The 26167-nt window shown below is 42.9% G+C and overlaps 1 protein-coding gene across 1 annotated transcript in view; it reads right to left on the reverse strand.

Annotated features, from left to right (window-relative positions):
• The window catches only part of LOC127658604 (FERM, ARHGEF and pleckstrin domain-containing protein 1), a 102136-nt gene that overhangs the window by 71364 nt on the left and 4605 nt on the right, over nt 1-26167 (reverse strand). Inside the window, 3 exon segments of the mRNA XM_052147979.1 lie at nt 28-70; nt 179-283; nt 20944-21131. Coding sequence (XP_052003939.1) covers nt 28-70; nt 179-283; nt 20944-21114 — 319 coding nt within the window. The 5' untranslated portion in view covers nt 21115-21131.

A 26167-nucleotide genomic window follows, 5' to 3' on the forward strand; every position in this document is an offset into this window, starting at 1 on the left:
CACACACAGAGCTGTGAGGCCCCTTACGTATGATCTGCTTTCTAATGGGCTTTAGTAAATCCAACCAAACCTGTGGAGTAGAGCACGCAGCAGAGATGAGTACAGACCTTTATACAACTGTAACTCTCTACTTACAGTTCATAAAAAACTGTTCCCTGTTCCAATTCTTCTCACTTACCATCCTTCTGTGATCATCCTGGAACTCCAGGCCAAAATAATCCCCCTCGATGAGGTTGAGATGTGAGCAAACCATTTCAAAGAGAACCCGTCCTGATGATCGTTGCTATTAACAAAACAGAACAAACAAAAATTGTAAGCAAACCATGTACACAGGGGTGAAAATTTCATCAAAATGTTGGGGAGACAATAAACATAACAATCCTCAAGAGCAATTTTTGAAGCGGTTTTTGTTGTTGCCCCTTTTGCATTTGTATTATTTTACTTCTTAAACAATTATTTTAAGAATATATCATTATATTATTTACAATACACATATTTTAATGATATTTTGGGGGGGACAACCCTCAGATGGGGGGGGGGTCCTGACCCCCCCGACCCCTCCGCGATTTCCGCCTATGCATGTACACATAAATAGACAGACATTTGATAACATTCAGTTTTAAGAAAATTAATGTACATGTGCAATAATGTGTTCATAAAGCCAATCAAAAAAAAAAAGGTGATTGATTTTTGGGGGAACTATTTCTTTAGCCCTTGGGATGTGTTCCTCATTTGCTACCAGGGTCAAAATGATGAACCCCTTTAAATGGTTTATGAACCTCACATAATCCATATATTTTCACAAAATATTGCATTAGATCATTTTTCAACTTGATTTCTCTTTTTGGAAATTAGTGACAATAGGCCTAAATTACCTGAGCTAATGCAACACATTTTTTGCATAAAAATTATTATTATTATTGATGGATATTTTTACTATATTAAATACCATATATACAATTTTCTGTCCTGTTTACAACACTACTTTTTTATGTTTAACCAGAAATAATGTTTTCTAACTCTTTTATTTTGTAAACAAATTTTTTTTGACCAGAAAATCACACTTGTGGTGTTCCTGGTCAAAAATGACCGGCCCATTAAAATGTATATAATCTCTCATTATGAATATACTGTTTTTTTGTGAGAATGTGAAAGATCCCAAATCACATTGTTATAATATGTGTCATTTATCCTGAGGGGTCAAGATAGTTTAGAAATTGCCTGTCTGTGTGTGTGTGTGTGTGTGTGTGTGTGTGTGTGTGTGTGTGTGTGTGTGTGTGTGTGTGTGTGTGTGTGTGTGTGTGTGTGTGTGTCTGTGTCTGTGTCTGTGTGTACAGGTTTCACAATTTTTTACAATGTCCTCCCTAATATATTTTATGGGGTTTTGATGATTCCATCCTAAAATCCATATACCAGATCGGACTCAGAGCTTGCCAGTGGAGGGAATTGCTGAAGACATGAGATTACACATGGGAGGAATATGTGAAGCTAATCTTAGAAACACTTGCTTTAGAGGATCCTCCTCTCTTAATCGCGATCCCTTTTTCCGAGTCTTCCATGCCTGAGTCCGCTCCATGCCATGTCCTAGCCACATCTGAGTCTGCTCCACGGCTTGTCACAGCCACGTCTGAGTCCGTTCCACGCCATGTCACAGCCACGTCTGAGTCCGTTCCACGCCATGTCACAGCCACGTCTGAGTCCGTTCCATGGCACATCACAGCCACATCTGAGTCCGCTCCACGCCATGTCACAGTCAAGACGGAGTCCGCTCCACGCCATGTCACAGTCAAGACGGAGTCCGCTCCACGCCATGTCACAGTCAAGACTGAGTCCGCTCTTGCCATGTCACAGTCAAGCCTGAGTCTGCTCCACGCCATGTCACGGCCACGCCTGAGTCTGCTCCACGCCATGTCATGGCCACGCCTGAGTCTCCTCCACGCCATGTCACGGCCACGCCTGAGTCTGCTTCACGCCATGTCACAGCCACGCCTGGGTCTGCTCCATGCCATGTCGTAGCCACATCTGAGTCTGCTCTACGGCTTGTCACAGCCATATCTGAGTCCGTTCCACACCATGTTACAGCCACGTCTGAGTCCGTTCCACACCATGTCACAGCCACATCTGAGTCCGTTCCATGGCACATCACAGCCACGTCTGAGTCCGCTCCACGCCATGTCACAGCTACGTCTGAGTCTGCTCCATGCCATGTCACTGCCACGCGTCCGTCCGCTCCACGCCATGTCACGGCCACACCTGAGTATGCTCCACGCCATGTCACGGCCATGTCTGAGTCTGCTCCTTGCCATGTGATGGCCACGCCCGAATCTGCTCCATGCCTCGCCATGTCACGGCCACACCTGAGTCCGCTCCACACTATGTCACAGCCACGTCTGAGTCTGTTCCACGCCACGTCACAGCCATGTCTGAATCTGCTCCACGCCACGTCACAGCAATGTCTGAATCTGCTCCACGCCATGCCATGCCCTAGCCACATCTGAGTCTGCTCCACGCCACATCAGCAACGTCTGAATCTGCTCCACGCCACGTCACAGTCAAGACTGAGTCTGCTCCATGCCATGTCACAGTCAAGACTGAGTCCACTCTTCGCCATGTCACAGTCAAGCCTGAGTCTGCTCCACGCCATGTCACGGCCATGCCTGAGTCTGCTCCATGCCATGTCACGGCCACGCCTGAGTCTGCTCCACGCCATGTCACGGCTACGCCTGAGTCTGCTCCACGCCATGTCACGGCCACGCCTGAGTCTCCTCCACGCCATGTCACGGCCATGCCTGAGTCTGCCCCATGCCATGTCACAGCCACGCCTGGGTCTGCTCCATGCCATGTCCTAGCCACATCTGAGTCTGCTCCACGGCTTGTCACAGCCACGTCTGAATCCATTCCACGCCATGTTACAGCCCCGTCTGAGTCTGCTCCTTGCCACGTGATGGCCACGCCCGAATCTGCTCCACGCCTCGCCATGTCACGGCCCCACCTGAGTCCGCTCCACACCAGGTCACAGCCACGTCTGAGTCTGTTCCATGCCCCGTCACAGCCACGTCTGAATCTGCTCCACGCCACGTCACAGCAACGTCTGAATCTGCTCCACGCCATGTCACAGTCAAGACTGAGTCCGCTCTTCGCCATGTCACAGTCAAGCCTGTGTCTGCTCCACGCCATGTCACGGCCAGGCCTGAGTCTGCTCCACGCCATGTCACGGCCACGCCTAAGTCTCCTCCATGCCATGTCACGGCCACGCCTGAGTCTGCTCCACGCCATGTCACAGCCACGCCTGGGTCTGCTCCATGCCAAGTCACAGCCAAGTCAATGTCTGCTCCATGCCAGGTCACAGCCAAATCTGAGCCTGCTCCACGCCAGGTCACAGCCAAGCCTTCCGCGACTCCTTGCTCCAAGACTCCCATGCCCCGTCTCAAAGTTGAATGATCCGCCACTGATATCGGTGTGTAGGGCCACAAAAACCCTTCCTCACAATTTGTCAGTGCCCACGGCTGCCACGGCCTATGTGCCAATATCCATGCCTGCCATGGCCAATGAGCCAACATCCACACATGCCACGGCCAACGACCACGTCTGCCACAGCCAACGAGGCAATGTCCACGGCCAAGCCTGCCACTGCCAACACCCTCACCTGGCATGCCTGGCACGGGCAATGCCCACGGCCAAGCCTGCCACGGCCAACACCCTCACCTGGCATGCCTGGCACGGCCAATGCCCATGCCTGCCACAGCCAACAAGCCAATGCCCACGCCTGCCACAGTCAACAAGCTGCCAGTCTCATCCATCCCAAAGCCAGTGTTGCCAGCCTTGTGTCCACGAACACAGAGCTCATTCCCAAATCTCTGCCAGTGTTCATGACCACAGAGATCGTTCCCGAGTCTCTGCTCATGCCCACGACCACAGAGCTCATTCCCGAGTCTCTGCCCATGCTCACGACCACAGAGGTCGTTTCCAAGTCTCTGCCAGTGTTCATGCCCATGGAGGTCATTTCCAAATCTCTGCTCATGTCCATGACCACAGAGGTCATTCCCGAGACTATGTCCCTGCCTACGACCACAGAGGTCGTTCCCGAGACTATGTCCATGCCTACAACCACAGAGGTAATTCCTGCCAGTGTCCATGACCACAGAGGTCATTCCGGAGCCTGCCACGACTCCACCTTCCATAGCTTTGCCCCTCGAGTCTCCCACAGCTCCGCCTACCACGGCTCCACCCTCAGGGTCTCCCATGGTTCCAGTCTCTAGTCTGTGTCTCCCATGCAGCCTCAACACTACAGTGGATGCGCTGTTGCAGCAGGCAATGCTCAGGGGAAAGTAGAGACTCCACCCACAGGTGGTCCAGCTGATTTGGAGTCGATTTGGCAAAGCACAGGTAGACCTGTTTGCTTCCTGGGAAACCTCCCACTGCCCGCTCTGGTATTCCCTGACGGAAGCCCCACTCGGGACAAATATGTGTTCCCCCAGTGAGCCTACTTGCGCAGACGCTGTGAAAGGTCAGTGAGAAGCACGAGTCAACCTCGTAGCCCCATTTTGGCCCACCCAGACTTCACAAGGACCTCACGCTCCTTGTGACAGCAGATTCCCATAAGGAAGGACCTTATTTCTCAGGGATGGGGCACCATCTCCACACCTGGCCCTTGGATGGGATGTGGACCACCTAAGTGGCCTACCACCAGCAGTGGTAGACACAATCAGTCAGGCCAGAGCTTCCTTTACGAGGCAGATTTAAGCCCTGAAGTAGTAGCACTTGTTCACGAATTGGTGTTCTTACCAAGCCGAAGACCCCCAGGGATGGGCAGTCGGGTCTGTGCTTTCCTTCCTGCAGGAGAGGCTGGAGGGGCGGCTGTCTCCCTCCACCTTGAAGGTATATGTAGCCACTATAGTGGCTCACCATGACGCAGTGGAAGGTAAGTCCCTAGGGAAGCACAACCTGATTATCAGGTTCCTCAGAGGTGTCCAGAGGCCGAATCCTCCCAGGCCATGCCTCTTCCCCTCATGGGATCTCTCCACGGTCCTCCTGGGCCTTTGGGGAGCCCCCTTTCAGCAACTAGATTCAGTCGAGCTGAAAGCCCTCTCCTTGAAGACGACCCTCCTGATTGCACTCACCTCCATCAATAGGGTTAGCAAGGAGTTCAGTCCGGCAGATTCTCACGTGATCCCGAGACCCCAGCTGGGCTATGTGCCCAATGATCCCACAACCCCCTTCAGGGATCAGGTGGTGAGCCTGCAAGCTCTGCCCCGGGAGGAGGCAGACCCAAACCTGTCGTTGCTGTGTCCGGTGCGTGCTTTGCTCACCTACTTGGATTGCACGCAGAACTTTAGACTCTCTGAGCAGCTCTTTGTCTGCTTTGTCTGCTTCGGAGCAACGATTACCCTGGCATACCTGGCCCAGGCCATGCCCGCCCCTTTGAGAATACAAGCACACTCTACTAGGAGTGTGGCATCCTCGTGGGCACTGGCCCATGGAACCTCTCTAGCAGACATCTGCAGAGCAGAGGGCTGGGCTACACCCAATACCTTTGCGAGATTTTACAATCTCCGGGTTGAGCCGGTTTCGTTCCGTGTTTTGTTAGGTATGAACAGGTAGAGTTTGGTAATACGGAACAACTGGCCAGGCGTATCACTTGCGTATTTTGACCTTCCCCTCCCTTGAGGCGATAGCGTGCACTTTTACCCCCAGTCGAGTTCACGGAGTCGTGGACCCTGGATGTCCTTCCTCCCTAGCCCTGTGGCTCGCGAATCCGGTGGAGGAATACCACTAGGGGTATTAATATGCCCTGTACTGGGACAGGTGCTCCACCTGTATTTTCCGTGGTATGGTCTCCCTGTTGGCATACCCGCGTCTCCCTTGGGCAGAGCCCTCTCTGTCCACTCCTGTACCTAAATCCCCGATGAGTCCGTGTGCGTCTCGCAGCAGCTGCCGCAGTAGATAAAAATAATAATAGTAATTGTCCACGTTGGTCTGCAATCAGTCTGAAATCTTTATATACCAACCAAGGAAAATGTAATTGATCTCTTCTTTAACTGCAAAAACATGGAGAATAATAATTGAGTCATACATTTTACAGAATTGTTCTTCAAAAGTGTCAGAGATAGGCTAAAAAAAACACATGCATTAGATTCATACACAAACTCTGTCATCGAATAATACATTTATTTTACAGTCTATAATGAAATTATAAACAAAACATTTCACTGCCCAAAATATCCTAATATTTTATTGCGCATGGTTGAATGGTGGACAAATGCTAGGGCTGCACGGTTTGGGGAAAATGTCATATTGCGATTATTGAGGCTAAAATTGCGATTGCGATATAATAATCAAATGGTAACATGAGTCAACTTGCTTGATTATCAAGGAAAATGCACAAATAGATAACTGATAATGCTGAAATGTGTATTTCTCAACTCAAACATACAAACAACAACAACTATAAATGCAGTGTTTTCAAATGAAAATATTTTTACAAAATTAAATAATAACATCTTTGCATTACTGCAAACTTGTTATTTTCTCAATATTACACCTAAATAAAATGGAACAATAAATAAGAACATACAAATTTTAATGAAAATAAGATTGTCCAAACAGACATTTAATCAGGATGTAACATGTACTTTCTATAAACTCTTTTGAAAAGGAAACTGGATATAAAAGTGTGGTTCACTCAAACCACTAAAACTGTTGTTGTTGCTGCTGTTGTGTGTTTTTTTTTTTTTAATGACCAACTGGTATTTCTAAATCTTCTTTCTAAAAAGTTCTACTTATCGCTGGTACCTCTTGTCCAGTGTGTGGATCATTTTCTGAAATCTCACTTTGCTAACGGTGCATCATGTCTCTTTATATCTCTGTGAAGACTTGTCATATGGCGTGACACTTGCAAACACATCTGTAATTGTGCTGTTTTGTTTGGCTTACTGGGCTTTTTAATGTAGTTTTAGTCAATGAAAACTGTTGACATTTTAGTCATATTTTAGTAACATTTAGTCATATTGACATTTTAGCCATTGAACACTGTAAACATTTTATCCATAAGAGTATTATTGATAAGGATTTGTCAATCTTGTCCATCCAAAACATATATATATATATATATATAATATAACTAATACACACAAGATTGATCTTATCATGATAATCTCATCAATGATGCTACACGTTGCAAGCTGCAGACAGCAGGGGTGAGAGACAAGCGCCTCCGTGTTAGAGCGCGCATCACCTGGCAGAACTTTAAATCTCTCCCGGTCTCGACTCCCGCTCAGATTGTGTCTCTTCCGCGACTGGGGCGGCTCTGAATGCACCGAGAATGACAGTTTTGGAGTTTGTGCTTATTTACATGGCATGCTCCCGTATAATATGAACTTGAATTAAGGATGAAATAAAGATATATCACCAAGCTGTGATCTGTGTTATTTTTTCTGGCCTAGAAAATGGGCAAACAGCTCTGAGAGAGAATGGGCTGTCACGTCCACACATGCACTTATTTATATAATATAATCACAGCATTTTGCCGTCATATAATCGCACAGGCTGACATCGTGTTATTTATATATTTATTTTGTTCATTGCATCACAAATCAAATGTCATGGACTTGGCTGGACTCTGATCCTGAGTCCCAAAGGCTCGAGTCCGAGTCAAGTCTGAGTAAAAAATACATAATCAATGGCAAAGCATCCATTGCTAAACACCTACACATGTAAACATACGCAAGTTTGCATCGTTACTATGACAACTAATGTGGACATTCTAGCAAAAGCGACTACAGTCTGAACAGAAAAAATCTGATCTGTCCCTATATAACGTGGAGGTTGAACAGTCAGTCTAAACAATAATGACATCGTCACAAAAAACAAAAACAAAACAAAAACAACAACAACGTGAACTGCCCTCTTCTAACCAACGGTTTCAAGTCTTAAAGGAATATTCTGGTTTCAATACAAGTTAAGCTCAATCGACAGCATTTGTGGCATAATGTTCATTACCACAAACATAGATTTTGACTCATTCATCTTTTTCTTTCAAAAAAAAAAAAAAAGAAGAAAATCCAAATTACAATGAAGCACTTACAATGGAAGTCAATGTGGCCAATTTTTGAATGTTAAAATACAGTTTCAAAATTATAGCAAATATCCATGGCACTTTGACAGTGAGAACTGGAACATTCCATCCTAATGAATAATCTGGTTTCCAAGGAAGATTCCATGGTTGCCTTGGTGACGTCATAACCAGGGGGCAAGATTAGTAACTCACCATCTCACTGCACAGAACTACATCCCGAAGAGAGAGAGAGAAACAGAGCAAGAGGTCAAAAGTAGTGAAATAAACCATAGTCAGGGGGATTCATTAAAATCACCCAGAAAGATTTGTTCAGCCCCGTTGGTTTGCAAGATTTCATATATTTCACAAAGACAACCATGTACTAAGAAATGTACAAAAAAGGAAATGCCTGCCACAGTCACTGCACCTCTATGTCAGAGTGACAGCTTGTCTTGGTCGTGCACGTGTCTGCCTTCAAGACACATCATCATCACAAATCACAACACACACACAAACTCAAACACACACATAAACACACACACACACACATTTGCTCAGCTATCTAAATGGGGACATCCCATAGATTTCTATTGATTTTATATTAAAGCTAACTATAATTACTATAAATAACCCTAACCCACACCCTAGACCTAACACTAACAGAAAAATGATTTCATTATTAGGATTTTGACAATTCTAAACATCCTAATGAATACCCTAGAGTTTTACAGGGTTAAACACCACTCACATTTTTGCCAGCAGATGTAAAACTCTAGTTTCTATTGTATATATTCAGGTCTCTGACTGAGGGAAAATCATTATATTTGGAATGTTGTTAAACTCAAAGAAAACTAAACTGTGAGAAGGTGAGATCATTGCTGGATTTTCACCTCAAATGATGCTGTGTGAAGCAAACAGATAGTCCAAATGAATGACTGTGTTCACCGACAAGATACACAGAGCTTTCATCTTGGAACCCTCCGAGGCCGACCTTCCCACAGACATGACCCAATCAAAACAATAAGACTGAGACAATAAGATATTTCACTCCAAACTCTTCATGAAGATGACCTCAACTGCAAGCTCATAGCTGTGTGATCCACATAACCAGCACCACATTCATATTAATCTGTTCAGAGTTGCTCAATAAAAGTATTTCCCAATCTTTTTTTTGCTGTAAGTACCCCCAAAGCACCATCAGTAAAGTTGAAGTATCCCGTCATCGACACAACACCAAATATCTGTACAGATATTATTTAAAATACCAAATATATTTTAAACTTATCATTATCATTGCATAAAAATAGAGGTCACTTTAATGATCAGGGTATTCATCAAAATGTCCTATTTGATTCTGATTCACAAGCTCTCATTTCAATTCAATTCTGATTTAATTCCGATAAACTTTATTCCATTTTGGTTATATAAGAAATAAATGCTATTCCCCTTCTGTCACTCACTTCACGTTGTGTCGATTTTAGTGACACAAGGTGTCTTCCTTGGGAACCTCGCGTACCTCTGAACTTGAGAAAAGGCCATTGTGAAATTGGCAGACAGAAATAGCATGTCCCGCCCCAGGCCCTACGGGTATAAAAGGAGCGGACGTGCATCTGTCAGTCAGATTTTTTCTTCGGAGCAGAGCGGTTGTGCAACAGCAAGGTGAGTTCACCACTGTTCCACTCACCTCTATTGGCAAGAAGCACTGCTGTTCGATCTTACGGCGCATTTCCAGCTGGTATTCTCTCTCTCTACATGCTGTGCAGTCCATGCCCCTGGGTACTTCAACATCTCTTTCACTGCCTAAAAGAGTGTTTTCCCCTCCTAAAAGAGTTTGTTTCTCTAAAAGAGTTTGAGTTTTCACTCATAAAAGAGCAATACACAGTAGGTGTTGAACGTCCTTTTCAAATGCGTCTTTTTAAAGATGTCTTTCCGCCTCTGTGTAGTTTCTGGATGCGGTCGATTTCTCTCCACTTCTGACGGTCATAAAAGCTGCCTCGCGTGCCTGGGCTACGATCACACGCAGGCAGCGTTATATAAATGGTTCATTCTCGGCTCGGTTTCGGCGGGTAAATCCCCACAATCCACCCGCTCCCCTGCACACTTGCTTGCTCTGTCCGTGCTCAGGATGAGTACGCCCTTGAGCCCCCGGAATTGGATGACAAAATCGGTGCTGCATCGGAGAGCATCACAAGCGGTGTCTGATGCTGATGACTCATCTGGGCTGCCACCTTCGGGTCTGCTCGGCCAGTCTTAGGATGACGCACGGACGTCCGTTATGCTTTCCCGGGCTGCCGTGAGCACGAGGCTGAACTTCCGTCCCCCCTTACGGCTACTCGATCGGTTCCTCGGGTCAGGGTGCCGCTCATAGCCACAAACCCCCCACCCCGGCTCCTTTCATCCCAGAAGTGCATGACGAGCTGACGCGGTCGTGGAGGGCACATTACACTGCCAGGAACCAACCCCTCCGCTTGTCCGCTCTCACTACCCTGGATGGCGGGGCGGCCCACAGGTACACGGAGGACCCCCAGGTGGACAGAGCGGCTGTGACCTCAAAAGCCTACAGTGCCACCAGACAGGCCGCCTCTGCTCTGCATGCCATGGATCTCCTGCAGGACCACCAAGCCAAGGCACTCAAAGATCTGCTCCTGGATAGTCCCGACCCCGATGTTCTGCAGGAATTGCGCTTTGCCACCGCCTCGCTCTCAGAGCCACGAAGGTCACAGTGCAAGCACTCGGGTGGGTGATAGCCCCCTCGTGGTCCAGGAGCGTCACCTCTGGCTGAACATGTTCGAGATGCGCAAAGTTGACATCTCCCAACCTGGCCTCTTCGGTGACACCGTCGTCGACTTTGCCCATGTATGATGCGGTATACCTATATACATCATGCTGCTGCGTCACCAAACCAGCGCACCCCATGCGGCGTACGACCCCCGTCTCCAGGACCCCTTCCAGGACCAGGAAAGCACCTAAGTGCTCGTGAGACGGGCGACCCAGGCAGTCAGACTTTCGCTCCGGAGCTGGTACCAAGACCACTCTGTCCCCCGGTGGAGGGCCGGGAGGAGAATCCTTGTTTCATTTGTCGCACTGCCTTTGGGCTGCGGTACCCACATTCTCAATTAAAAGAGCGATTTCCTCACTCTCTGTGTCATCCAGCCGGTGCACGCCGTTCTCACGGCACCCTGGCCCCAACGATCTACAGTCCTGGCTCCCCGGACGCAGCTCCTTTGCCTCCGGACCCGTGACTGCTCAGCACTGGCAGGCCAGCGCTGACGAGTTCCGAAGACGCTTTTCCAGGACCTCATCCTCAGTCTCTAACCCGCCCTCCTGTCCCTCCAGTCGAGATGAAGAAGGGTTTCTACAGCCTATACTTTATCGTTCCCAAAAAAGATGGCGGGTTGCAACCAAAAACTCCCGTTCAAAATGCTTAGATTTTGTTTCTTGCTCGCTCCGGTTCAGAGCATCTCTTTTTTCGGCATGGAGTTAGACTCAGTCTCAATGACAGTGCGCCTCACGAACGAGCGTGCGCAGCCAGTGCGCTCTTCGAGCCTGGCACAGCAGTTCCTATAAAATATTCCAGAGGCTCCTGAGGCATATGACATCCTAAGCCGCGGTCGCTTGGGTTGATGCATAGGAGACCACTTCAGCACATCTTATCTGATGGATGGTGCCTTTTCCAGTAAAGTGTCCCCATCACTAAACTGGAGCATTAGGACCCACACAGTGAGCACCCCCTGCGAGGCCTCCCTAATACCTCTTCCAGCAGCAAACTTGGTTTTCCCCAGGAGGTCTCCCATCCAGGTATTGACCAGGCTCAAACCTGCTTAGTTTCAGCAGGCAACCAGTCTTGAGCCACAGGTTGATATGACTGCTGATATAAAGTCTTAACAGTCTATATCCATGCCTGGCTACTACACATAACTGCCATTGAGGCCTTTCATGTGCACAATAACAGGGTGTGCGTCCTGAGAACCTCCTCCATCACCAGTCATTTTTACAGTAATGGCATACTGCAGTGCCAAACTTACAAGTTTTTTGGCTTTGCTGGCTGCCACATCTGAAGTACAGCCTGTCACTCTTTTGCTGTTTAGCTTGTGATGTCTTCTTAAAGGCTGGATTGTGAGTTGTGTAATTGGGCATTATCTTCGGCAGATAATTCATGTTGTTGAGGATGAAGGAGACGAGCATTTAACACTGCGGTTTCAGCAGCTAGTGCCCTTTCCTCTGCCTCTTTAAATGTGAATTTAGGTTCAGAAAGCAAGCAACGTTGGAGCGCTTAATCCAAAACACCACATACAATCTGATCACTTAACATAGCCTCCAGCTGATCACCGAAAGCACAGTGAACAGACAATCGTCTAAGCTCAGCAATGTAGTTGGGAATGCTTTGATTTAGTTTTTGCATGCCATTGTGGAATTAAAAAGGCTGCACAATCTCTGACAGGGCTGGACTGTTACACATTTCAAAGCAGCCACTATATTTGAATAGGTCACAGTAGTTAGTTGTGTAGGTGCAAGCCAGAGCATGTGAGCGGCGTGGAGCGAGTTGTTGCTCCGCTCAAATATTCACTCATGTGCGATCACTCAACACCCAACGCCCAGGTTGAAAAGCCATCGCTCCACTCCTAGCTCAAAAGTGCTCATGATGAGAAAGAAATGAGACATCATTTCTTTGTCAACATTCTCGTTTAATTTAATTTATTTATTACATTTTTGCATCAGGTACGAAAAAAACGTGCTACAGGCTGCACGTTCCTGTGCCTGTTGCTGTTGTGACGTTGTTTCTTTTCCCTACAAAATGGCCTGTATAAATAAGGTTATACTAATCCCATGCGAATTGACATTGGTAAAAAGCCAGTGAATCTGCACTGTCCAGCCTGTGAACCCTTTAACTATAGTTATTTCTAGGGATGAAACGATTACTGGTTTCACGGTAAAATTCCATGATGGTTAGTATTACAGTCATATTTAATTATCATTAAAGCCTTGCGCGATTATCGTGATATTTAACTCACAGTACATGCTGTCCACACACACCCAGCATGAGTCTGACGCACTGGCGCAGCATGCAACATTGTTATAGTGGTTTTTTTAGCATGAAAACATGGCGGAAGGCAATGACAGCGCTCGGGACAATTTCCAACCTTCCAAGAAGACCAAATCAGAAGTGTGGTCATATTTTGGATTTTATAAGAATGCTGAGGGAAAATTAGTAGAAGATGGTAACGGTCTTCAGAGCTTGCCAATCTGGAGTCATCTTCGTCAACCATCAATCACTTTATAGTCCATGCAAGGCAAGTTAACTTTTAGCTCAGTGCATGAGTTGTGGAAAAGTATGAGAGAAAGTAAATAGTTGGACACAATATTGAAATAATTTCTTATCTCACTTGTAAAAATGCAAACTTCTGCAAAGAAAAAGTACCTAACAAGTGCATCGCTTTGAGTCAAGACAAATGGTAACAAATAACAAATATGTGCGATATTTAAGTGATGTACATTCATACCGCTGATACACAGCTTTTCAAATAATTACAGGGACATGAAATAGTGATTTGAGATGAATGTTTTAAAATTTGACCTGTTCTTTAATTATGTTATAATTTGTTGCAGTCTACAAAACAATTGTCCAATACAAATACTGAAGTCCTCCGAGCTATGTAATAAAGTCTGTAGTTTAGTCACTTATCCAACATGTTTTGATCATTTAAAATGTGTAAGTTAATAATAATAATAATACTTATACTGCATTTGCTATTCCCTTAGTTTACTCGTGTTATTTGTTGTTTGGGTTGATTTTCAAATATGAAACCTGTTTAAATTATATCAGTATCAGTACTTTTTGTACATTTTCAGCACATTTGAACAATACCGTAATAATACTGATAACTGTGATAGTTTTGGTTTTTTATTTGGCAAGCATTTAGTATAAAATATGTTTTGTATGTGTATCTGTTGTTGTTTTTTTTTGTCTGGAACAATATACAATAACTTAAGTTATTTATAAAGTTGTTACGATTCCCTGTTGTCTGCCCCGCGTTTCACATGTCACCGTCACAAACTACATTTCCCATAGTTCCCTGCCCTCATCACTGCCAGCAGTCACTCATTGTTTTCACCTGTTTGTCGTTTAGTCTCATTACCTTTTGTGTATTTAAACCCTGTTTGTTCTCCAGTGAATGTCGATCGTTGAATGTTTCTCCCCCAGTAACACCAGCATCTGATCTGATCTCCCCCAGTAACACCAGCATCTGATCTGATCTCCCCCAGTAACATCAGCATCTGATCTGATCTCCCCCAGTAACACCAGCGTCTGATCTGATCTCCCCCAGTAACATCAGCATCTGATCTGATCTCCCCCAGTAACACCAGCATCTGATCTGATCTCCCCCAGTAACACCAGCATCTGATCTGATCTCCCCCAGTAACACCAGCATCTGATCTGATCTCCCCCAGTAACATCAGCATCTGATCTGATCTCCCCCAGTAATACCAGCATCTGATCTGATCTCCCCCAGTAACACCAGCATCTGATCTGATCTCTCCCAGTAACACCAGCGTCTGATCTGATCTCCCCCAGTAACACCAGCATCTGATCTGATCTCCCCCAGTAACACCAGCATCTGATCTGTTCTCCTCCAGTAACACCAGCATCTGATCTGTTCTCCTCCAGTAACACCAGCATCTGATCTGATCTGCCCCAGTAACACCAGCATCTGATCTGTTCTCCTCCAGTAACACCAGCATCTGATCTGATCTCCTCCAGTAACACCAGCATCTGATCTGATCTCCTCCAGTAACACCAGCATCTGATCTGTTCTCCTCCAGTAACACCAGCATCTGATCTGATCTCCTCCAGTAACACCAGCATCTGATCTGATCTCCCCCAGTAACACCAGCATCTGATCTGTTCTCCTCCAGTAACACCAGCATCTGATCTGATCTGCCCCAGTAACACCAGCATCTGATCTGATCTGCCCCAGTAACACCAGCATCTGATCTGATCTGCCCCAGTAACACCAGCATCTGATCTGATCTCCTCCAGTAACACCAGCATCTGATCTGATCTCCTCCAGTAACACCAGCATCTGATCTGTTCTCCTCCAGTAACACCAGCATCTGATCTGACCGGGTGTTGTGGATTGTTCCAGTAGCACTGTGTTTGTGGAAAACGCCAGTGGAAAACGCTACACACTGCTAACTTATTAATGTAAATGTTGAACAGAGTTGGACTCAAACTGCAGCCCCTCTCTCTCTCTCTCTCTCTCTCTCTCTCTCTCTCTCTCTCTCTCTCTCACTTCCGGTGTGATTGTTGGGGGTGAGCGTGCGGAGTGCGTGCTGTGAGTGCGGTTGGATTCTGTGAGTGGATCTTTTCTCTGTTTTTTCTGGCTTTTTTCTTTTTTCTTGTAGTTGTTTTGGGCCGCATGCTACCTGATTCACCGGGAGCATGACGGCCTCGCGCTTGCGAGGGTTGGGTTCATTGACCCGGCGTCATGGGGTGAATGTGGCGGCCGCGTTTAGTGTGGAGAAATGTTGCCTGGCAGTAGGAGAGTTGGTTGGGCATGAAAGCATATTGTCTGCCTTTTTAACCCTGTACTCCCGCTTTCTACACCATCAAAGAAAGTTACGCTATCCAACGTACCACCGTTTTTAAGTGACGAGATATTAGCTAAAGCTTTATCTCGTTATGGCAAGTTGGTCTCTCCCATTAAAAAGATCCCTATTGGTAGTGGATCGCCTTTACTGAAACATGTTGTTTCATTTAGGCGTTTCGTTTATATGATTATGAATGATGATGTTGATTTGTATGTGTCTTTACACTTTCGGGCTGATGAGTAAGATTACATTATTTACGTAACAACTGACAAAATGAAATGTTTTAGTTGTGGGCAATCTGGTCATTTAATCTGTGCATGTCCGGCAGAAAATGTAAACAACCGTGACATGGTTGCTGTCGTCAGAAGTGATGTTGCCGATAACGCTGAACCCGATGAAGCAGGGCCGTCCGAGACGTCGGGTGTGTCAGGGGTACGAGCCGCAGAGGACAAACATGATGGTGATTTACCTGTAATCGCGGTGATTGAAGCTGAAGAATTAGCGCTTGAAAACACAGTTTCTGGTGTAGAAGTGTCTAGTGTTCAGGCGGGAGTTGTTGAGAATGAGAAGCATTTAAACGATGCCCTCAATGATAACCTGCAATCTACTGTGGGAAATATAGGTGTTGATAGTCCAATGAAAACGGGGCAGGCAGATTTTAAAGTCCCGTTAAAGAGGATGAAGTCTGGTAAAACTCGGATTGATAGATATGCAAAGAAATCAGAGTTGACTGACTTAAGTGATAAAGATGAAACGGGAAGTGACAGTGAATCGTAGGATTCAAGTGTTTGTCTTTCTCAGAGTGATTTTTCTGGATGTCATTATGAGGTAGATGATATTAAGCTGTTCCTTAGAGCTACTAAAAATAAGAGGGGTGTGCGCATTAACGAATATTTTCCTGACTTAAAACAGTTTGTAGAGATTGCTAAAGGTTTCATGATGGAGGGCTCCTTTACAAATAAAGAGGTCTATAGGCTAAAAAAAAATGGTGAGAAAACTCATCTCTGAACTTAGTAATGATGTCAGTGAGAAAGACTAATTCCATGACCTTTAGTAGTTTTTTTTTTATGGACAGTTTTGTTTTTCTTTTTTTTCTTTTCCTCAAGTATGTGTCACGCCAATGTTGCAACTCTGAATCTGAATGGTGCTAGAGATATGCACAAAATAACAATAAACAACTGGAGTGGTAGTGGCTAAAGCACAGGGCTGTTAATCAGAAGATCACAGGTTCTAAACCCACAGTCGCCACCATTGTGCCCTTGAACAAGACACTTAACTCCATGTTGCTCTGGGGGGATTGTCCCTGTAATAAGTGCACTGTACGTCGCTTTGGATAAAAGTGTCTGCCAAATGCATAAATGTAAATAAAACAAAAGAGCTGCATTATTTGAAATAATTAATCAGAAAAAAATTGATATCATGCTTTTACAAGAGACACATACTGACGCTAATAATGCTGCGGACTGGGCAGTAGAATGGAATGGGATTGCTGTTCTAAGTCATAATACCTCAATTAGTGGCGGAGTTGCTGTTCTCTTTGCTAAGAGTTTCAGCCCACACTCTTATCAGGTTGAAGAGATTATCAAAGTTAGACTTTTAAAAGTAAGAGCCTCTTTTGAAAATGTTGATTTTGTTTTCATTTGTGTTTATATACCAAATTCAGCTGTTGAAAGAATGTTATTTTTAAATACTTTGTCCTCTGTTTTACAAAGTGTTGCTGTTGACTAGTATTTAATTTTGGGTGGTGATTTTAATTGCACACAGTCCAACTTAGATAGAAATCACATGGAGCCTCATTTACCTTCACGTCAACGTCTTGTTCAGCTAAAAAAACACATGAATTAATTGATATTTGGAGACAGCTTAATGGAGAACAAAAACAATACACTTGGTCTCATGTTCGTGATAACATGATTTCATTGGCAAGGCTGGATAAGTTTTATGTTTTTAAACATCATGGTAGTATTGTTGAGAATTGTTCTATTACTCCGTCATGTCTATCAGATCATAGTATGGTGCAGTGCTGTATTTTTTTAAATTCTATCAAGCCAAAGAGTGCCTATTGGCATCTAAATACCACTTTATTGGATGATAAGTGCTTTAAAGAAAGTTTTAAATATTTTTGGGATATTTTTAAAACAACAAAGTGTTCTTTTAGAACACTGCAGCAATGGTGGGACTTTGGGAAAGTTCAGATAAAACAGTTATGTCAACAATACTCTCAGAATGTCACTAGAGAGGTAACCCTGAGATTGAACACCTTAGAGACTGAGATTTTGAAACTGCAAGAATTGACTCACTTGCCTGGAAATCAAAGTGATGTGGAGTCTCTCATAAAAAATAAGAAAACTCAGTTATCTGACCTTTTAGGGGTTAAAACACAGGGTGCTCTGGTCAGGTCACGCTTTTTAAGTATAACTGAGATGGATGCACCGTCAAGGTATTTTTTTAATTTAGAAAGGAAAAATGGACAGACAGAGTCATTCATGCTTTGCGTTCTGAATCTGGAACTGTATTGACTGATCCCAAAGACATTCGTAAGAGAGCAGCCACTTTTTATGAGTCTCTATATAAAAATGAACTGGGTCCAGATTATAGGGATGACAGTGCTTTTTTTGATAATCTTCCTCAAGTGGCAGAGGAAGTCAACGCAAAGATTTCAGGTGCCTTGACTATGGGGGAACTGCTTAAAGCCGTCCAAGGCATGGCGCTGGGAAAAGCACCAGGGATTGATGGTCTGCCTGTTGACTTTTATAAGTCTTTTTGGTCAGAGATTGGAGAGGATTTGCTAGAGGTACTGAATGACAGTTTAGCCGGAGGGCTTCTGCCGTTGAGTTGCCGTAGAGCAGTCCTGACTCTCTGACGGACATCAAGCGCTGGCGGCCGGTCTCCCTTCTGTGCAGTGACTACAAGCTGCTCTCTAAGGCTTTAGCTAATCGATTGGCAGAGGTTATGGACCAGGTAATTCATCCTGACCAGACATACTGTGTCCCTGGGAGGTCAATCTTTGATAATGTTTCCCTGATTAGAGATCTTTTTGATGTCTCTAAGAGGTTACATTTGGATTGTGGCTTTATATCATTGGATCAAGAGAAATCTTTTGATCGCGTTGAGCACATTTATTTATTGAGAGTTTTGGAAGTATTTGGCTTTTGAAAAAAATGTATAGATCAGGTGAAAGTCCTCTATAGTGATGTTCAGAGCATTCTCAAGGTTAACGGTGGTTTGTGTGCTCCTTTTGAAGCTTGTAGAGGTATTAGACAGGGGTGTTCCCTTTCTGGTATGCTCTATTCTCTGGCCATAGAGCCTTTATTACAGCAAATAAGAATGAAACTTCAAGGTATATTTCTGCCAAACTGCAATGGTCATTTTGTATTATCAGCTTATGCTGATGATATTGTAGTTATGATTAGTAAGCAAAGTGATGTACAGGTTTTATCTGAATTGCTTGGAAATTTTAATGTTTTGTCTTCTGCTAATATAAATTGGAATAAAAGTGAAGCACTACTGATAGGAAGCTGGAAAAGTGGTAAACCAGGACTCCCTGCTGGTTTACATTGGGGAAAAGAAGGTTTTAAATATTTGGGGGTATTTTTGGGAGATGAGACAATAGTACAGAAAAACTGAGAAGGTTTAATTGATAAAGTCAAAGGACGCCTAGAAAAATGGAAGTTTTTATCTCCGAAATTGTCATATAGAGGACGCATTTTAATTATTAATAATTTGGTGGCGTCTTCCTTATGGCATAAGTTTGCCTGTTTAGATCCTCCCATGCAACTACTTTTAAAAATCCAGGCTATCATGGTTAATTTTTTTGGGATAGATTACATTGGGTCCCACAAAATGTATTGTTTCTGCCTAAGGAGGAAGGTGGTCAAGGACTAGTACATCTGCAAAGCAGAATTGCAACCTTTTGGCTGCAGTTTGTGAAAAGACTGTTGGATGGACCATCAAATTGTAACTGGCATGCTGTTTCATGCCTGATTTTATGTAGTTTTGCAGGATTGGGGCTGGACAAAACACTTTTTTTGATGGATCCCCTAAAACTGGACACCTCCACGTTGTCAATTTTTTATAAGAATATTTTTAAAGTTTGGAGTCTCTTTGTTGTTCAACGACCAGAAACCTCACCTTCTCTTTTTTGGTTACTGGAGGAGCCTTTAATCTATGGCTCTCGGTTGAATTTAACGGACAGTTCCTTTTTTCCTGGACTTAATAGAGTGCTGATTGGACACAACATTATTATTCTGAGGCAGCTACTGAACATTGCAGGGCCGGATTTTAAGGACGAAGCAGCTCTAGCTCAACACTTGGGAATCAGGTCCATTCGTCTGGTTACCCAGTTGCTCATGAAATGGAAAGCTGCTTATACGTTTATGGTCTAAGATTGTTAATTGCCGGTATATTCTGTTAAACCCATCTGTCAGCATTATTCATTTATTTATTTTTTTCATTATTTATTTTTAGTACATCCTTCATAATGCTTCATGGGGTTCATTACCTCATTAAAGATGTTAAGTCTTGTACCTTCATCTTTTTGTCCAATATTTTAAAACACTTTTTTTCATCAAATCAATGTTATGTAATGTTTTGATTCACCAAGAAAAATTACTTCGAGAATCAGGACGGCTGTAAAAGTGACGAGCAATATTGGTCACTATTAGATCCCCCTAATACATTGTCATTCTAGAGAACAATTAAATAGACTAAATGTGCTGGAAGTCAAGTACTATACATTTTAAATGTGAATATCTGCAAAAAGTTTATTTTGTCAACTTTCACAATATTCCACAAGTTTCATTTTTATTTATGTGCCCACACAACCCAATTGGTCTGAAAAGGGATAGTTCACCCAAAATTGTTAGACAATATGTCTCCATATGTTACCATTCACTTTTATTGCATCTTTTTTCCTCACAATGTAAGTTAATGGCGACTGAGGCTGTCATTCTGTGACAACATCTCCTTTTGTGTTCCACAGAAGAAAGAATGTCATATGGTTTTGCAACAACATGACGACATGAATTATCCCTTTAAGAAGGCATTCCCTACAAAAAATAATACTAACTTTTGAGAGCCCTAAGAGTCCATATTTAACTTTAAGTTTCAGTTTAATAGATTTAGTAAGGCAATATCAAAATACCCCTGAAACCATCTTTAATACGCCCAAGGGGCACACCTAACCCAGTTGGGAATCACTGCACTAGCATATAGATGGTCTCAAAGCTACTACACACAGACTAAAAAGCCATAAAAGTCTGTAAAGAGCATATGTCCACAGAGACCACAGAATAACTCACAGAGATGTTGAATGTCTCTTCTGAGTCATCCAGCAGCAGGACTCTGACGGTCATCAGTCGTCCAGGTGGCATAGCGGGCGGTCTGTGTCCGGGCTCCAGGGTACTGATGCCCAGAGTCTCTGGAGCCCCTAACCTCTGCCCCGCCAAAGACATCTGGCCTTGTTCCACCATAGACTTCCTCACTCAGCCTGCAAATGACACAAACAAAAATGTCAAACTCCACCTTCCTCCAACATGGTTACAATATTAAGTCTACAACCTATCCTGCAAAAGGTTGTGAAGAGCCTGTTTGTGTTTGAATGTTTGACAGTTTGTATTCCCATTAATTTCTGCACAGACATAGAAAATTATTTCATGGATCATTCAATATTTAACATGTCAAGCAGCAAGCTGATTGGCTAATGGATAACAATCAGCTCGCTCAGATGTGACATGTTAAGCCAATCAGCTTGAATGGTCTAAGATTAATGGTCCTTTGACTTGTACTCAGGTAGCCAATCAACTTGTGTTTCTGTCTTTGTGTAATGTTTAAATGGCTCAGTTTTGAAGATAAGTCAGATTCACTGAAACGCACTGCAAAAGTTATTTCTCTGAAACTCACCTCCATCCCAGCACCACTGGTCTAGATCCGCTACATGGGGATTGTTTGTATTGTAAATTTGTGCAACAGCATATACTACATGCTCGATACAGCATGTCCACATGCTTAACTCAGTCTATCTGTGTAATTTCTAGCAGTAGCAAGTCTCTGTTCTTGCTCTGCAGCAGCAGCAGCGTAGCAGATCTAGTCCGCCAAGACCAGAATTGGGGAGTAACGGAATACATGTAATGGGATTACGTATTTAAAATACAAAATATAAGTAACTGTATTCCACTAAAGTTACAGTTTAAGTCATTGGTAATTAGAATACAGTTACATACAAAAGTATTTTGGTTACTGAAAAGATTACTTCAACAACAAAAAAATTAATATGCTTATAAACCTACTAAAATCGTATTACAAAAAACACACTGTGATTGGATCAAACTCTTTAGATTAAAGTCAAGCTCTTCTAAAAGAGCTGAATGGCCAGAGTTCATTAGACATTGGCCAGAGACAGAAGGATGTGTTTTGACAGCTATTTTATGTGTCAGTTAATTGAAGGTTAATATTACAGTAGCCTATTAGGATTAATTTTATTGCTGAACTAATTAGAGATTTCCAACATCTCACATCTCTCCCTCTATGTTCCCATCATTCCCTCTGTTTATCACACATGCTAGAGCACTGATGTCATTACTACTAAACCAAAGGTCAACATGAGCAAACGAGAGAGAGAGAGAGAGAGAGAGAGAGAGAGAGAGAGGTTGACAGTGAGCTGCAGAGATACACAGGGCAGTTAAAAGGAAAATATGTAATAACAAACACTGATCTCTGTGGGTAAGATTACCATATGTGACTTATTCTTTTCATAACAGCAAAGTGAATATTCAAGAAAACTTACATATTTATCTTTTTCGCACCAGAAGTGATCGTGTGGCTGACGGAGCAGTTTTCATCACTGTCGTATATTAGTCAAGTCTTGATTCAATTTGTAGGTGTAATGTTGATTTTGAAAATTCTTATTAGTCACCCATATTTAAACAGTTCATCAATAAAATAACAGAAAAAGTCACAAGGGCTGGTACCGGGTGTCTGTAAAATAACATTAAGAAAGAGTGCTTTTGGTTGCATGTAGAGAAACCCATGCTCATATTTTCAAATCAGAATTGGCACTTAATGCTAGTGGTATAGTCTTAAGGATCTTATATATTGTGTTTTTTAAATATCATATCATGGTTTTGATTAGATGTCGTTTTGCTGATTAATCAGCATCGATAACGATTTCTGGATAATCGGTTATTGGCAAAAATACACACTGATAATTTTCTTCCTTTGTGTCCCGTTGCATCTGGTGCTGGAGTGGCTGGGAAGGGTCCGCTGTCATTATACAGTGTGAGAGTGACCTCTAGAGGCGAAATAAAAACTATTTCTAATGCCTCGTGTGGTTGTTTTGACACGTGAGACTGCACGTTGAATGCAGCGGAACACTGCACGGAGTTGAACAATGCAGATTTAAAACACCAACAACAGAAAGGTATGTATACAGTAGATGTTGTCATATCATTATAAAGTACTTAATTTGTTGAATAGATGCTGCATTAGTAGAGAACAGCTGTATGTTAGCCGACAAGGCTGAGAGGACGCTAACATTAAAGCTAACCTCAAGTGATTAGAACAATGTGACAAAAAAACATCCTACCCAAATGTTTAAATGTCACGATTGTTTATTATCTATTTGCATTAGTTTATATCCAGTCACGTTTATGCTTTTGCCAGCAAATTTGTATATTTAAAGGTAGTGAGAGATTTGAGAAAAATATCTTCATGCAGTCAAGAGAAATATATAAACAAATCAGAAACGCATCTGATTTTAATTCATTTATTATCCTCACAGTAATATGTATTTTTGTCATTTTGATTACATAATCATCAAGTGATTGGTGTGTGTGTGTGTGTGTGTGAGAGAGAGATGAGTTTCTTTGAGAATATAATTGAGCGTAACAGCACAAAATACAAACAAAACTATCACTGAATCTAATAGAAGTGTTAAAAAAAAGCATAAGACATTGTAATTCACTAGTTTGCCCTAGTTTCACATTAACCCTCTGGGGTCTGAAGGTGTTTTTGGCCCTGGAGAAGTTTTGACATGCCTTGACATTTGTGCTTTTTTCAGTTGCTTAAAAACATATTAATGGTTAAAGTCTGATAACACTGTATTCAGCACAAACTGGGCTACAATAATATGTGAGCAACATGTATGTACATGTTTGTATTTTTGAAAAAACTAAATGTTTAAGTCATTGAAATAAATCCATATAACAGATACTAAACATTTGTCCACAAGACTTTTGAGAACTGGATCTTGCAGCCTAGAGTTTTTGCTACAAAATGATGTGAAATCATTAATACAAAACAATATACTAATTTAACTTTTGTAAGACACTTTTAGTGTTAGGTCATATGCGAGGAGGCGTGAACTATCATGAATATTGATTGTAAATGTCTTTTGAGGAGACAAAGACCCGTTCCCCTGGGCCTATCAATGAGGAATGTGACATAATAATGGGCGATATGGCCTAAAAAATTTATCACGATAATTTCAGGGATTTATTGCGATAACGATACAAATGACGCTAAATTATTTTCTTCTGTAAAATATCAGATTATGTTATGTTTAAGTTGTGTTCCAGTGACTGTGCTGAAAAACATCACACAACAACAATTACACAATAATAATAATTCAAATCAATTACAAGTTTAAAATGTAAACACAGATTCTTTATTTATTTATACTCTCATGGTGGAAAAATAATGCAAAGCAAACAGCAAAAGTAACAATCACCAACCATGTCTTCAGTTGTGTTTCAAAATTACAACAGAGTACAACTGCAAATAAATCCTGATAAAGTAAAGAAGTTCAGAGTGAAACACACTCTTAGAATGTAAATATAATACGTAAGTGGAACATGCTAACACCAATTAGGTAGTTAAATTATCAACACTCTTGTCCCATGGAACAAATTGTAAAAATAGTGCAAACACTGTATCAAAAAGTAATGATCCCAACTATGTCTTCAGATAGTTTACAAAATAGTGCAAAACAAGATGATAAATTAAAAAACAAATCAATAAATTAAATTTAAATAAAAGTGTAATTAAACTGTAAACACTAATATACTCTTGCAAAATATAGAAATGAGGCTGACATGAACATGTCTGGTAGTGCAAGTTGCATAATACACATACTAGTGTGATTCAGTAGCTTTCAAAAAGAGAACAGGGCTCACACCTTAAGATTTTTGGTCAAGAAGACCAGCATATTCACTGTAGCTGGTTTCAGAAGAGACCTTTGGCATGTCACTACATTTCCAGCAGCGCTGAACACCCTCTCTGAGGGTGTACTAGTGGCGGTGATGCACAAGTACTTTTTCACCAAACGACTGATGTTAGGGAAATTCACCTCATGTACCTTCCACCACGTAAGGGGATTGCTTTCACCATCTGCAAGTGGCCCACGTGGAGGTAGCTCCTCGCTTAACAACAAGCTCCTCCTCAGCCTCACGTCCGCCTTCCGCCATGCTTGTTTTCACTCCGCACAGAGAATGTCCGCACGTGAACAGTGAATCCTGCACGTGAACAGTGAATCGCGCGCGCGCACAAAACTACGTCATCAACTAGACTTATCGTTATTAGTAGTGGGAAGTTCGGATCATTTTACTGACTCGGATCTTTGAGTCTCGTTCAGCAAAATGAACGAATCTTTTTTCGAGTCATTTCGTTCATTTCAGCAGAATATAATTACATGTCATGTTAAATAGCCCAAAACATCAAGTAGTCTACTTACGAAAATGTTGATTCAATTTGAAATAAATAAATAAAAATAAACTATAGGGTAATGCAGCCAAAGCCAATTTATAAGAAACCGAAATGTTAATTTATTAATTGGGTCTTAAGTTTAAGCTATTGCAGTTAGTTCACCTCACCTCCTTTTTCTCCGCCTCTTGTGTCATCGGGTTCGAACTTCAAAACGTTAAAAATACTTAGTTGTCGATGTCGACTCGTCAGTGTCTGTGTGTGGGCCGTGTGGTGTGACACAGCAGCCAATGCACTCACTGACTGCATGCACACAGCTCCAGCTGCTGCAGGGCCACCATCTTCAATCTCTGTTCTAACTTGTGCTAACAGCACAGTTGGATGTGAGCTTTTCAAGTGTCTTCTCAAATTTGAAGTGCTTCCTCCTTTAGTAGAAAATTTTTTCTTGCAGATGTTGCATTCTGCCTCAGTGGCCGAAGTTGCAACAAAATGAGTCCAAACATCACTCCTTTTTCTAGAGCTCAACATTGTCCTGATCTGTCTCTTCTCTGCTCCTCACCTTGCGCAAAACAATGGGGGATGGGTGTGAAAGGGTCACTATCCCCTTGGTGACAGCCTTGAGTGACAGTTGCAATTCATCTCAACCATTGGCTAAACTCTTGTTTGAACCAAACACACATTGTGTGTGTGTGTGTGTGTGTGTGTGTGTGTGTGTGTGTGTGTGTGTATGTGTACGTGTGTGTGTGTATATATACATATACGTTTATATATATATATATATATATATATAAGCGTGTGTGTGTGTGTATATATATATATATATATATA

The sequence above is a fragment of the Xyrauchen texanus genome, chromosome 18 (assembly GCF_025860055.1).
Source record: "Xyrauchen texanus isolate HMW12.3.18 chromosome 18, RBS_HiC_50CHRs, whole genome shotgun sequence".
Lineage (NCBI taxonomy): Eukaryota > Metazoa > Chordata > Actinopteri > Cypriniformes > Catostomidae > Xyrauchen > Xyrauchen texanus.